General features: G+C 39.2%; 1 protein-coding gene across 1 annotated transcript; it reads right to left on the bottom strand.

Annotated features, from left to right (window-relative positions):
* Nucleotides 1-193: 193 nt before the first annotated feature.
* LOC143476516 (hydroxycarboxylic acid receptor 2-like) lies at nt 194-11,384 on the bottom strand. Its single transcript, XM_076974739.1, has 2 exons — nt 11,173-11,384; nt 194-10,723 (listed from the first exon to the last, which is right to left on the bottom strand). Exon 2 carries the CDS (start codon nt 10,665-10,667, stop codon nt 9,612-9,614), a length of 1,056 nt encoding a protein of 351 aa, XP_076830854.1. The 5' UTR covers nt 10,668-10,723; nt 11,173-11,384; the 3' UTR covers nt 194-9,611.
* Between the last annotated feature and the right edge of the window lie 3,754 nt (nt 11,385-15,138).

The following is a 15,138-nucleotide window of genomic DNA, read 5'->3' as shown; positions in this document are numbered from 1 at the left end:
TCCTTATACCTTATAATAATTAAAAAAAATAAACAGGTATGTCCCCTCGGTAATAAAATAAATCTATATAAATAAACAGGTAATAAAATAAATCTGTGAGGTTCTTTTCAATGACTGACTTAGCAAGTGCATTACAAAGATTACCATAAGACAACATTTTCAACACAGTTTAGTTTATTTGAATATTGATAGATCCTCTTTTGTCTACAAGCAACCAGAGCAATCTGATTTTATACATTATCACCACATCTAGGTTTACGTGGATGGCATTTTGATCTTCCTCTTAGTTCTGAGACTGTACTTTAGCCAGACTTGAGTGTACTAAGGCAACTTACACATAATAATTATAATGTGTAAATATACACATAATATGTTAATTTTATACACATAACCATAAATGTCCTGTGGCAACCATTAGATATTCATAAAAGGCCCATCCCACTCACTTCACAATACACACCACAAACTTACAAGAACTTTTTTAATCTTTTCGAAAATGTTTTACACTTGAAAATCAAACTAAAGAAGTGTCATTTCTTGCAGCAGGAGTTTCAGTTCCTCGGTCATCAGATATTAGTGCATACCATAGGAACAGAGTCAAGTAAAATTAACTGTAACTGTCCAGCAATGTAAAGTGCCAAATTCAGTCAAAGATCTGAGGTTAGTTCTGGCTCAGGTTTATAAAGGGGTTTTCACAGATTGCTAGACCCCATGATCTTGTGCATTAAAGTCTCTATGAGAGAAGACCTGCACGATATATTCTCTGGAATGCTCTGTGAACCCACATGACTCCTTTCAACTGTTGCGGGGAAAGTTGACCTCTGCTCTAATCTTGAGGTTTTCACATGCACACTGTTCAGTGTAAAACCATTGCCAGCATTCAAAATTTTGGTTCTATTCTGTCCTTAGAGGAAGGCCAAACATTTAGAAATGTAATGAATTATTGCACCATGTCATTGATGTTGCCAAACAAAAGTCATGTCATCAACTCCTCTGACTCAAAGTGCTTCAAAGTGTTCATGACATAAGGCACAGAGTAGTAGAGCACTCTATGAATTAGTTAAGGCAGACATGTTTTTTGGTTATGACATATTAGAAAGTGGTAAACTGTGTCAAGAGTTGCCACAGATGTATTATGATCAAGATGACACAAAGTAAGTAAGTAAAACTTTTATTTATATAGCACAAACCAAAATGCACCTGCTAATGAAAGCTTTTATTGCTTCATGACTTATTTAAGAGGTTTCAGTGGACTTTGCCATCCTGGAACCAGCATCAGATAGTGATGTCCAAGGTGCTTGCCAAGTCCACCCACACATTTCCTCTACTCAAGAACCGAAGGCCAACACCACTGCCAAAATCCCGCTGAATGAACAGTCCCTGAAGTACGAAGGCCTAAAGAGATTGTACGCTGATCAAAGGACACAGGGAGGTGATGGCACTGTGGAACTGTGAGGTGAAGAGAACAGACACCCTAACTGACAGAGAGAAACGCTCTGTGTGAGCAATTTAATAGAAAACATGTTGGGTGTAAATGGGCAAATGGGGCTAAGCCCTCCATGATTTTCAACTAATAAAGCCATCAAAATATCACAATTATATTTCTGCCATCACACTTTTAATTGCTGTTAAGTAATGCCTTGAAGCAGATTACTTTGAACTTCTGTGGACATATAAACAATTTCACCAACTAAAGGTAATAAGAAAAATCTAAACTGCATAGACATTTCACCCATTTTATTTCACCCATAGAAACACGGGAGTGATTTTATTGTCATGGACGTGGACATATAATCATACGCCTTACGCTCAAGAAAAAGAACACACACGTTGCGCAAGTACTACCAAGAAGGTCCAATTCTCCTCTCCAAGTTCTAGTGTTGATGGTGTTGAATCTGTGTTTCAGCCATTTATTTTTGAAGGGTCTTTATCAGAGGGGGAAATACAGCCAGTTCGGGGGATATGTGACACTGGGGAGACTGTTTCCCTGATGCTGTAGTCTGTGTGGCCTTTTTCAGAAAGCACATATTGTAGCAGTGATGTATTGGTTGAGGGGGTCTAACAGCAATGGCTGCTGCTAAACACTGATAAGTGTAACATATGAACTCTTCCTGAGATAGATAGTAAGGACAGCACACACGTTGACTTCACAAGGAGAGGATTGTTCTTCCTAACATGACTTCACACTTTCAATGTCTAGTGATTATCTAAATGTCCATTATAACTAGATGGCTTCAGTTCATTTCAATAAAATCATGACCACAGCTCCTATAAGCTATGAGTCATTGCACTCACAATAACCCAAAACGAAACAAATTACTTCTCTAATCATTCACTTCTTCTAATCATACTATCATCTAATCTGTTCACTCTCTGACTCGTGTTGAATTTCCCATGTTTTAGTTTGATTTATGTTTAACATTTTTAAGATTAAATCAATTACAGTACTTATAACATTTCTCTTGTTCTTAACCTACAAAACATTTAGGCTATATTTTCTAAACCCCAAAATACGTCTGTTTAGTGATGAACAACCAGTGAATGTTATGTTGAATGAAAACACTTCACATATTCATAGTTTAATACTCAGAAGGTTCCTGATCCATTAGCTGGTTCAGACTAACTCGTCTCACATGGTATTGTGCACTGCTGCCAACATTAACAGATTAGCTCAATCGCTCGTTCCCTAAATACGCCAATTTCGCTTACATCGTTTCACATTTACCACTTTCATAATCAGCAACATCTTGTAGTTGGACTATGTACACTTGATTATTGTTTTAACTAATGTGAGATAAAGAAGACGACCACAGGCGTTGAGCTGATGCAAATTTAAGGATTCCTCGTGGTGACCCTCCTTCACTTATGCATTGTGTGCCCCCTTTGGCTGACATAGGTAATAGATTTTACTCATTTTGAGTTAAATGAAACCAACTGAGAAGTTACAATGAAAAGAAGGCTATGTCCCTCAGATCTCAGAATTAAAAAAAAGCACAATTAAAGCATTGCTGAATTTTTGCACATTTGGGATATTGAAGTTCATTCAGTCCAAGCAGAGCAGGTGCTGTACTCAGTCAGGAGGACGCCCAGGGTCTGGACCACCTCCAGGGTCTGGACCACCTCCAGGGTCTGGACCACCCTGTTTATTATTATTCTAGGAAATGTATTTTCATCAACTTGCATATAGTACTCTGGACAAGGAAGTGCTAGGCCTTTTTCTCACCCAACAACACTGCATATTCTGGCAGATGGCCTGTCCTGGTGTTAATTGTCTATGTGTGTTCCATGTGGGTCCCCATTTTAAGGGGGGGGGGGGGGTTAGTGTTATGTCCCTAAGCCATACATTTTTGTGTATGCAATCTCAGTCCTTACTCGCAGCCTGAAAAGCAAGGGTGGTCAAACTAAACACAGATAGAAAGGCAACAGGAAAAACCCAAACTAGGAAGAACCAGCAACAGTGTAAGCATAAAATAAAGTTAACAGAACAAACTGGTGAACTAATGAACAGGAGGAAAACCTGAGAAACCAGTAAAACCAGTCAGCACCATAAGCAAACAGAACACAAGGCAAACTAAGAACATACAGAATAATAACAAACCAGCCAATCAGGAGCAAACAGAAGACAAAAGAAACCAGCCAGAACAGGTCCAGCGGAGCACAGAGTGAGAGGAAACACACGCTTAACATCAACACATGAACACGGGCTAAACAAGAGACAGGTGGTAGACATCAGACATGAGAAAGGAAACCATGGAAACAAAATAAGGACAGGACAGAAGAAATTGAATAGAGACAGGTAGTCAGGGAGACAAGGACACTAGTGGGGCAGAGGTGTGACAAACACCCAACCAAAATAAAACACCTGAAATATAATCAAACCAAAACAAAACACCTGAAATACAATCAACCCTTTCTGAGACCAACAGATACTCAGTCTCTAGGCCTACTAATGACCCACTAGGCCTGCTAAAAACAGAAAATCACACAAATGCACAAATAATTTACACACAGAATCCTAAAACAGCAAAATACACTATTTTACATAGCATAGATAGCTGCACAGACACTATATTCAGCAAACTGTAGGAGTCTACGCCTGGTGTCATACTACAAAGCTCAGTCATTTCTCACGCTCTAGAAATTGCGACGTGCTTGGAGGTTCACAAAATGGAAAGTTGTTTTGATCTGTCTGAGACGTCTTTGTATTCGCTGTCTGTGATGTCACCTCGACTTGTTAGGGTGGCTCCAGTGTCAGAGGCAATGCCACCACTTCCGGTGTCACAGTGAAACGCTGAAACACAGAGGAAACAAAACAGCTCCACACTACAAGTGCTTCCTGTCCTATGCGATTCCCTCCTATTTCAAGTTAATGCAATAATTGTTCTCCATTAAATAAATTCCACGCCTGTCATCCAGCACACACACACACACACAGCTCTCTAGAGGGACAAAACATCTCCTTAATGTATGCAAGCAGCCTTGTGTCACTTTCAGTTCTGAGCAGTGTGGTGGCTTGATGGTTAGCACGTTTGCCTCTCATCTCTGGGGTCTTAAGATTTGTGTCCCAATTGGCTGGAGTTTCTGTGTTCTTCCTCTGACTGTGTTGGTGTCCTCGGCAGTCTTCAGTATTCTCCCACAGCCCAAAAACATGGAGGCTGGCTCAACTGTACTTTGTCCTGGTATGAGTGAATATGTGTCAGTATGGCCAGTGATAGATGGAGCTCTGTCTTGGGTGTTCTCGTTCCCCCATTGCACCCAATGCGATCCCCCTAGGGCCAGTGGCCTTGGCTGACAGGACGCTGGGTCTGACTGGCTGCTGCTTCTCAACAGTGTGTTTGGCTTGGATGTAAACACAGTGTTGATTGTAAAGTGTCTTTATGTATCAGTTGTATTGTAAAGGTTCTCACTTTGGTTGTGCACTTGGTCTATAATAAAGCATGAACCTTGCACTAATCACAATATTTGTGTGTTACATTTGCTAACTGGTAACTTTACAGGATAACATTAACTTGAAAAAAAACTTTTACTGTGTCTGTCTTTTTCCATTCTAGCCAGGCAGGACTTTAGCCTGATACTTTTCTGAACACTGATATATCTGTTCTCACATGAGGATTTCTATTTGATGGACAAGGGCATCTCTCAAACACTGTAAATGATCATATGAGAGATTAGTGGGTATTGGCCAGTGAGGCTGGTGAAATTGTTCTCAGATAGTTTGTCTGAGAACATTGTCAAGGGGAGCATGGTAGTCAGTATGGTGGAATCTTTGTTTTAAAAAATGAAATAAATTTTTTATTTCTAGGGAAAAGGAGTTCCTTTCCAGAGTTTTTCAAAACATTCATCCAACAAGAAGAATTTTTCTATAATCACTGAAACGTATTTCAGTCAAAAGATTAATAAAAATATATATAAAACATCTGTTTTTAAAGGACGTGCAATACATTTGTCTCTGTATCATCTCCGCTAATAATATGTTTTCAGTATGCTACCTCCCAAAAGAAATGTAAACATGAAAGCTGAAGTCTAAACAAGAGTTTGAGCATGATAACACCTCATGTTTTCCTCATGATAACACCTCACGTTTTCTTCATGATAATTTAACACCTCGTCTTCCACATGATAATAAAACACCTCACACACTTAATCGTGTTAAGCTAACTTCTTTTCTCAAGTTGTAACAGCTAATCGTGCTTCTGCATGGTATTAAGTAGAGGTACAGATGTCAGACTTGTTTACAAAATGATACAATGTAATATTTTAAATACAATTATTCAGTGATATTACTGAACCTACTATGCTGTCATATTAAACTGCATTGTCAGTGACCAATTTTGAGCATTTATCTTGTATCTTCTACCTAATGGATGCTTAAGCCAAAATGGTCATATCATCTTTTTTCCAGGATATGTTTAATTAGAAATGTGAATCTTAAGAACTTTTCATATTGAGGTCAATATTGTGCCTAGTTACCATGACCTCAAAATAGTCTGTATTCTGTGCAATTAATCATACCTTAATCATACATTAATACCTTAATTTTCTATTACAGAAAAGCCCATTATTTGCATTGGAATTCAATTTTGAACTCGTATGAAATGACACTGCATTTTGTCCTCATTTGCATTTGATGTTGGTGATTCATAATACAACACTGCTCTAAAAATACACCACCAGAACATCTACAGGAGTTAATATCTTTTGCCTTAAGAAATGTAAATGTATGTGTTTCAGAGAAAGAGAACCTGAGCTATACACAGTAGAGATGTGATACTGCTGTTCTGTTATGATGTGGAGTAACTTAAGTCACATGGCTTGGGACTTTAATATGTATAGGATTTGTGACGGGTAGGACCCGTCTAATTGCGTGCAGTTCCCCTCCAGAACGTTTAGTGGTAACACAAGAGTGTCGGGGGTTGATGTTCGTCATGCGCAGTACTGCAGTAGTGATGTAATTCCCTGTTTGGTCGTGCCTTTAAATTCTACCGGCCCTGTTACAGGTAACGGATACATTTTATTATTAATAAAAATGTATAAATATTTATATTATTGGTTTATCTTTTATACATTTCCAGTGACTTTATTTAATTGTTTGTTAGCAAAACACACTAAAATCCAGTATGAGTTTACTTTTCCCAAAGAATTTTTCCATTTACTCAGGACTGATTGTGACAGGCAGGGAGTGCGAAATAAAATGGAAGCGATCTCAAAAACCAAAAACCCGTGACGCGATCCAAATCAAGGATAAAATGACCAGCGGTCAACTGGTACAAAGACAACACATATACAGACAAACAAACGACCCTCAGGTGAGACGGATCACGGGTCCCGCCCACGTGAAGGACAAACACAACACAACAACAACAAGACAACTGTAGACGGAGGCGACCAGTAGGGGGCCTGCCCTACCGTGACACTGATATTACTCCCATGAGCATTATAAAAGTGAGTGAAGGTTTTCTTGCCTATATTCAACCAAAGTTTCAAATACAGCAAGTTGTAAAAAAAGATTGTGATTTTATTCAGATTTACAACTTTTGTCATGGCATCAGAAATAGCAAATAGTGTTGTAGATGATATAAAATAAATAAACCCGTGAGACTAGTGGCATTTTAGCCACTGGGACTGTTGAACATTTCTCTTAGCAGAAACTAATGCAAACCATTCTGTCACACGATCTATTTAACTAATTAAAGGAATTGTGGGTTTGCTCAGTTTTCCAACTTTACCACAGCCATTTTCAGTGATGGACAGTAACGAAGTAAATGTAATTCGTTACTGTACTTAAGTAACATTTCCATGTATCTGTACTTTACTCAAGTACTTTTATTTGGTAAGACTTTATACTTTTACTTCACTACATTTCAAAGCGAAACTTTTTACTTTTCACTTCGTTACATTTACAGAAACATCTCGTTCCTTTTCTATTTTTAAATCAACGCTTAATAAAAGACTATAACCAATCAGCGCTCAGTAAGAGATTAAGATTTGTACGCTAATTGGCTGAGGATCTGACACGGCTGCAACAGATGGCTTTCCCCAACACCCCTGGACTTATTTAGCCGAATTGTTTTAATTCCTCGAAAAGAAAAATGATTCGTATTCCTTCAAGTGTCTCCTCTGCATTCCGAAGAACACATCACGGTCATCATTTATGAACTCGCCGTCAAACTTGAAAAAACACATCGAGGTAAGTTCGCCATTAGATGAGTACTACCAACAGGGTGGTTTATGGTTTATATACCCTGGTTAATTATATCACATTGAAATACACAACTTTTAACAGATGCTTTTATTCAAAGCAATGTGCTAGTACCCAAATTGCAATCTGTGGAGATGCTAAGCACCAGTTTAACACAGGAGACTCCCACATCAAACGTTAAAGCCGGGGACACATACACGCGAATTTGGCCAAGCGAAGCGAACTTCGCAATTCATTCCTATGAGGGAGGCGAAGGCAAGCAAATATGAGCGAAGCGAAGCAAAATTATTAAAATTATTATTATTATATTAATTATTTACGCAATAATACACTCGAGGTTCGTGCTATAACGTGTAATATTGGCGCTGCGGTCGTAGGCCGAGTGCCGTAGATCAGCACAGTGCCAATATTACCCGTTATAGCACGAACCTCGAGTGTATTATTGTGATTATACCACAGTTCAAGTATCGCTGTTTATTGAAAGATTTTGAGTTAAAGAGGACGAGAAAATACGACCCGTTTGGTTAAAAACACTCCGCCAGTTAAAATAGTTCCATTCAATGGCTTGCTGCTAAACTTATACAACACTGGAACAGCCTTACCCAATAAATATTATAGAGGTAAATATACACAAAAACAACTGTTGATTAAGTTGTATTTATTAAAAATAAAGTACAACAATTATTGTCCATCCACTGCTGATTGGAGGTTCGTTCAGGTATCTGTTCAGTCCAGCTCTTAAACCAACGACGCTGCTGATGCTATATAAGTCTCCCTTCACGTTTCTGACGGATCCATAAAAACGTCGTAAAAGCTGATTCATTTCATTTTTGTTGATAATACTAAAATCGACTGCAATGTCGTTGCTCTTTAACCAGGATTTAAATACATTAAGAGCCCAGGACGTTTGTTTTACGGTATTAACTTCGTTTCTCTGCATTTCCAGCCCATCCAAATCATTGTTTGTAAGCGTGACAAACCTTGGCTCATTGGAGGAATGAGGCTGGTCATTTATAGCTTCATCCTCCAGTTTCAGATCGAAACAAATGCTTTCGAAGCCAATAGATTTAACGAACTCCCTGTAATTCATTTTGATAATGTTGCTGCTTGTTTGTAGTTGCGCTGTTTGGCCCGTAAACGCTGCTGCGTTGCTAGGTTACCTGTATGTGGCGGAGTAATACATGGAGAGCTTCGGTTACAGTGCTATAACGTGTAATATTGGCACTCCTAGATCGCCTCTCAGCCAATCACATTGTAGGGTCGGAACAAACTGTGGTATAATAATAATTATTAATTATTTGGCCAAGTTTAATATTATGAGTTCGGTTGGTTGGGCTGCACACAGTTCTAGTTCTATGTGCTAAGCTTCCCTATCCCGCCATGTGATGGACAACGTATAACCTCTTCATATAGCCTACTGTATCGCCTCTTCAAAACTTAGGTAATGCTTCATCAAATGTAATGTTTATAGTGAATGATTTATCAGTTGTTTTTATTGATTTTCATCAGTTGTGATGGTGTTTATTAGTTTTATGACAAGCGAAATGAATGAAAAATAAAATAATGAAATTTGAATGAATGCTTTTTGTGTTGTTGCTTCAAAAGCACTTGGTCTTACTTAAATATAATATACTTTGGGTATTTTGTGTTTGCTAGGCAAATGTAAGGCACTGTTTCGTTGTTCACTTGTTGATCGAGTAGGCCTAGGGGTTTTGATATGACGCTAAGAAAAAAAAGTTTTTACTTTTACTTTTAATACTTAAGTATTTTTGAAGGCAGATACTTTTGTACTTCTACTCAAGTAAAAAATTGAGGTGAATACTTTTACTTTTACTTGAGTAATATTCAATGCAAGGTAACTGTACTTTTACTCAAGTACATAATTGCTGTACTTCGTCCACCACTGGCCATTTTAATATGGTGGATTGTGTTTTACAGAAGCGGAGCAAAGTGAGCCTTGCCTTTTTTGGCTGCTCATTTCACTTTTGCGATTACTCAGTGATGCCGTCAGAAGTCCCAATCGATTGATTGAACCTTTAAAAGTTTGACGGAAGAGGGAGCCGGAAAAACAATAGATTACAGGGTCCAACACACTGTTCAGATACGTGAAGCTAATAAAGCAAACAAAAACCTCACCATTTACTTTAAAAGCTTCACAGTACTCTTTCCCCAGAGACTTCAGATAGAGTGCAGACAGTCCTGTTACAGCACCAGGGCAAAAACATATGATGAAGACCACAACAATGACCAACACAATCCTCATTGCCTGTGTGTTACTCTTCTTGTTGTTCTGACGGTGGTGTAAGGTACAGTAGATTTGGACAGAGCAATAGAGCAGGACTATTAGAGGGAAGAAGAACTCAGAGATGTACACAATGTAGTGGAGCTGGATGCCCAGTGGTGGATCCTTATAGGGGTGGAAACTCCGACACAAATAAACAGATGTATTTGTAATAATTTGAGAATTATTTTCCAGCTTTCTCAGGAGATCATTGCTCACTAACAGTGGAAGTCGCAGAAGGATCACCACAGTCCAGATGAAGCAAACAATTTTAGTAACTTGCCGTGAGGTGATGAGGTTCACTTTATGAAGCGGATGGACAACCTTAAAGTACCGATCCACAGCCACAGCGGTCATGAAGCCAATGCTGGCTGATCGGTTCACTGCAAGCATGAAGAGGTTGATCCGACACCAAGCGTCACCAAATGTCCAGTTCTCATCATTATACAGGTTGTCAATACGGAAAGGCAAGCTCACCAGCAGCAAGAAATCAGCCACGACCATGTTGAAGAGAAAGAGGATTGTGGGTCTCCACAATCGAAAACGGTGGCAGAAGACGTACAGGGCCATCAGATTCCCTGGCAGACCCAGCAGGAGTTCGATGATGAGGATAGGAAGAAGGACATGAGCTGCTGTTTTCTGCTGGAACTCACCACAGTGAATAGTTTCATTGTCTGACATGTTCATTTCTTCTGTAAACGGTTCTCTTTTTTTATATTTTCACCAGTGACTGTATTCTTCTTCTTTTTGATTAAAAAAACACCAGAAAAATCATTAAGCACAATAGGCATGACAATTTACACGTTTAAATGTCAAATTACTGTTTATGAAATGAACGTTTGCTCTTTTGATATATTCAGAATGTATCTACAAAATATTCATAAGATGTTCCTCCATATCTTAACATTAATATATCACGTCTATATGTGAACTATGAACCATGTGCATGCTGCTACTTTATGCACCACAAAAATACTACCATAATCATAATGGTACCATAACTACTGAAAAACAGCTTATGATATCTGTATATAATGTCCTTAATAATATATTAAGGTGTAGGTGTAAATGCATATGCCGAAACTAATATAAATATTTTTAAGGTTCCAAAGTGTCAAAGTAACTCAACTCATGCTAATAAAATGAATTATTTCTGAATCAGTGATTAGCTAAGTCGGGTTAAAGAACTTACCAGTTTTCCAGTCTGGGCTCCTCTCCTATAACAAGATTACTGACACAGAAATGCCATCCGTTGATCAGTCACTTGATATCAAGTGTGAACACAGGATCTCCCATGATCTCTAACATTTCCAAAAGAAGTTCATAGATTATTATTATTTAAAAAACCCTGTGGCATATTTTAGAAGCACGATCAGCACATATGTCAATAATGAGTTACTATCACTTCACAGATGAACATGTACCAGTTTAAGGTGTGGTATAACTAGGGCATGTTAGAACTAATCTTCTTGGCAAGAGTGACCTCAGCACCCCACACCTGAATTCTAGAGAATTTTAAGGTAAAATTTTAGGGTAAAAAATATTAAAAAGAATTTAAAGGGTGATTTACTGTTGCTACTGCAGGGGAGGATATCATGTATGTTGGGGAAACTGACACACGTGAAAAAATACTGCTCAGGTTAAACAAACACCATGTCCTGAAAGAACCAGATAACATCACAGCAGTGGTGCAAAAAGGGGGTATGCAGCGTATGCGACGCATAGGGGCACTGCACTAGAGGGGGCACCAAATCAATGCCAGAAAATTATTTGCCGAGTTGGTGGGGGTGGGGGTTGGAGTGCAGGGGGCGCCGATAGTATGTTTGCATACACCTCAGAAAGTATGTAGTTGCAACCCTGCATCACAGGTTGTTCCCAACGAATCTGATAATATAAACATAGTTCTGTAGAACTTGCTTTATAAATTGACAATATTTATCTAAAAAAAAAAAAATTTAAATAAAATTATGAGATAAATAATTAAATTTATATTAGGGGTGGGACGTGATTAAAAAATTAATCGAATTAATCGGAAGCTTTGTAATTAATTAATCGAAATTAATTGCATTTTAATCGCATTTCAGTATTTAACATGAGAAATATTAATTTAAGTATGAATGAATCAATGAACATAATCATAAACTTAGTCATCTTGTTTATTTTTCCACCAGTAAATTCTGACCAAAAATGTTGTTTAATTTTGGGAGTTTTGCTCAGGATATTGGAAGGATTGAAGTAAATCAGATGTTTTTTAATACCATTTTAGATGGTATATTTTTCTTTAATTTCCCAGGCCTCTGCCACAGACATCTCCATAGTGCCTAAAAGTGGTCTTCTGCATGCTCAAAGCAAATTACTGGATCTTCATCATCTATAGATTCATCATCTATAATATGAGCTGTCACACCAAGATAATTCTTGTTGCTAACAGAGGTGCAGTGATCCCCAGTCAGAGCCACATTTGTGGCGCTCTTCACAATAACCTGTTTTACTTCCCTTTCCTCATCATCATACAGCTGCTGGATTTTCTTCGACATTGTCATTGTCTTTCTGGGGTGAGTTTCCCAAAAGGTTCGTAGCGCTAAGTACTTTCGGACGGTAGTTCGTAACTTGCATCAGTTGACGCAATGTGCAGCGCTTCTTGTAAGCCTTTATCTTCGACCACAGAGAGCGAACAACACAAATAATATGACGCGTCATGTTTAAACGCGTGCGGAGTCGCGCGCTACGGTCACTCGCGAAAGTTTAATCCAGTCTTAATGATCCAACGAAGGTAATTTAAAAACCAGGACATTTCCTCACTTTAAAAAAACCCGGGACGCCCTGGACAGGATGTGAAATACGGACATGTCCCGGGAAATACGGACGTTTGGTCAACCTATCGTACTAGGAATACATTTATCAGCTAAGTTACTGACCTGCGCGTTAGCCCCAACATGTTTTGCGTTGAGGTGGTAACGAAGGGTGGAAGTGCTCCTGTCATAAGCGAACTCCTTCCTACATAAAGTGTAAATAACACTTATTTGTGTTTGTACTTCCATCTGGAAGTTTCTTATATTTAAATGTCCCATCCACCAGCGTAGCCTCTTCAGTAATCTCCATCATGATCTTACTGTGCGTCAGGGCTCTCAAGTCTCACGCATTGAGCGTGTGACACACGCATTTGACCGTCTTCACACGCTCACACGCCACACCTCTGATTTCACACGGCGAGAAAAAAAATCTAGTTTATTTACCTCCGATCCATATCTATGTCTCATGCGGTAAAATGCGTAAATTTTTTTAGTGCGTTAATTTTCCTGTAATTAATTAATTGAAATTAACGCGTTAAAGTCCCACCACTAATTTATATATATACAAATATACACGAGTTGGACAATGAAACTGAATTCTCGCAACGCATGGTACTCCGCATGGTAGATGGCGCGATGTGAACTTTGCCGAATCTAGCGCTAGGACCATGCAGAAAATAACCGCTCCAGGGTCCTAGCGCTACATACTTAGCGCTGGAGTATACGGCGCTGGAGTATTACTAAATCGTGACCACGAGTTAGTTTAATTAAAACGTGCGCACGATTAAAACAAAACGTGCGCACAAATTGTTAATCAGAAAACGTGCGCTCGAATGGTAAAACGTTCCCTCGTTTAATTTTTATTTTTTACCCATGTCCCCTCCCGGGCTTGGTAGGCCTCCGCCCCCCCGGTCAACAATTTTCGTTCGACGCCGACAGTCACCAGATCTAAATATTGAGCCACTTGGGGTGTTTTGGAGGAGCGAGTCAGGAAACGTTTTCCTCCACCAGCATGACGTAATGACCTGGCAACTATCCTGTGAGAAGAATGGCTTAAAATCCCTTTGATCACTGTGTAGAACTTGTGTATGTCATTCCCAAGACGAATTGACGCTGTATTTGCCGCAAAAGGAGGCCCCTACACCATACTAATAAATTATTGTGGTCTAAAACCAGGTGTTTCAGTTTCATTGTCGAACCCCTGTATATGTTTAGGGCTTAGTGATTTGGTGGCAAGGGTTTCATATTTGTGTCCCTTTCTGGGTGGAGTGTCCATGTTCTTGCCATGTTTTTCTTGTGGGGTTGTTTTCCTCCAACAGGTAAAAACTGGCTACCTATAAAAAGTGCTTTGGTGTGAGTGTGTGTGAATGACTGTATGCTCAGTGATGAATGATGCTGTGTTTTGGGTGTTGTCCTCACTCCCATCCCTGCTCCTGATGCAGTCCCCCAGGGGGCTATGGTTTCTGCATGAGAGTACACTGTGTGCAAATGGCTGCCACTTCTCATTGAAACACCCACCATTAAAGCACCAGATCTAATGGCCCAATAGAATCATCGTTGGAGGAACATCAGATGGTTGTTCTTTAGGAATCCACATCAAGAGGAGCATGTAAGAAGGTTTTGGTCGAATTATGAGAGGCCTAGCAAGCTGATATTTGTACATTGCACATTTTGCACACACTGCAAGATGAGTGTCGTTTGGTTGTCTTGAGGAAGCTTTTGTTTTGTTCCGTAGCATATTTTAATAGGCAGTGTGTGATGTTGATCTTTTACTGCTGTTAGTGTGAGTTCCTGAAAGCACCGGTGGTGATTGGAGAAAGGAGATAACTGCCCTGACGGGCCTGGATCGACTTTCTACTGGTTCTACCTTTAGACTGGTCTAGATTTATTAACCTTCTCAAGTTCTCAATAACCACTCATCAGTGTTTCACAATGAATAGTGTGAGCTGAAGGGAATTTGCACCGTCATTCAGGAGTATCCTGCTGTTCAACATAGTTTTTGCTACACATGGCTCATACCCACAGAGGTGGACATTCCAGGTTCAGAAAGTAAAAGTCCTCACCAAGATTTTACTCAACCTTGCAGGATTTTCTAATTAGTGCAAGCCAGATATCATCAGTGGAATCAACGCAATCCAAGAAACCTGAGCAAAATCTTGGTGAAAAATCTGTATACCCGTGGAATTACAAAAGAAAGATGATTAGGAACCGCAGTACCTACAAACTTTGTTGATTGTTCACCTGGTTACTTAGTCTAAAAACTGACATTTGGTGTCTTGTGTGCTTGTGCTATTTTTCAAAGGACAAGGGAGGGGCTCCTGGGAAGAGTGCATGGCATTACAGTTTATCTGCACGATGTCGTTGTC

Source organism: Brachyhypopomus gauderio, chromosome 15, assembly GCF_052324685.1.
Source record: "Brachyhypopomus gauderio isolate BG-103 chromosome 15, BGAUD_0.2, whole genome shotgun sequence".
Classification (NCBI taxonomy): domain Eukaryota; kingdom Metazoa; phylum Chordata; class Actinopteri; order Gymnotiformes; family Hypopomidae; genus Brachyhypopomus; species Brachyhypopomus gauderio.
Note: the sequence above shows the minus strand (reverse complement) of the source record. Positions and strands in the feature narration are given on the sequence as shown.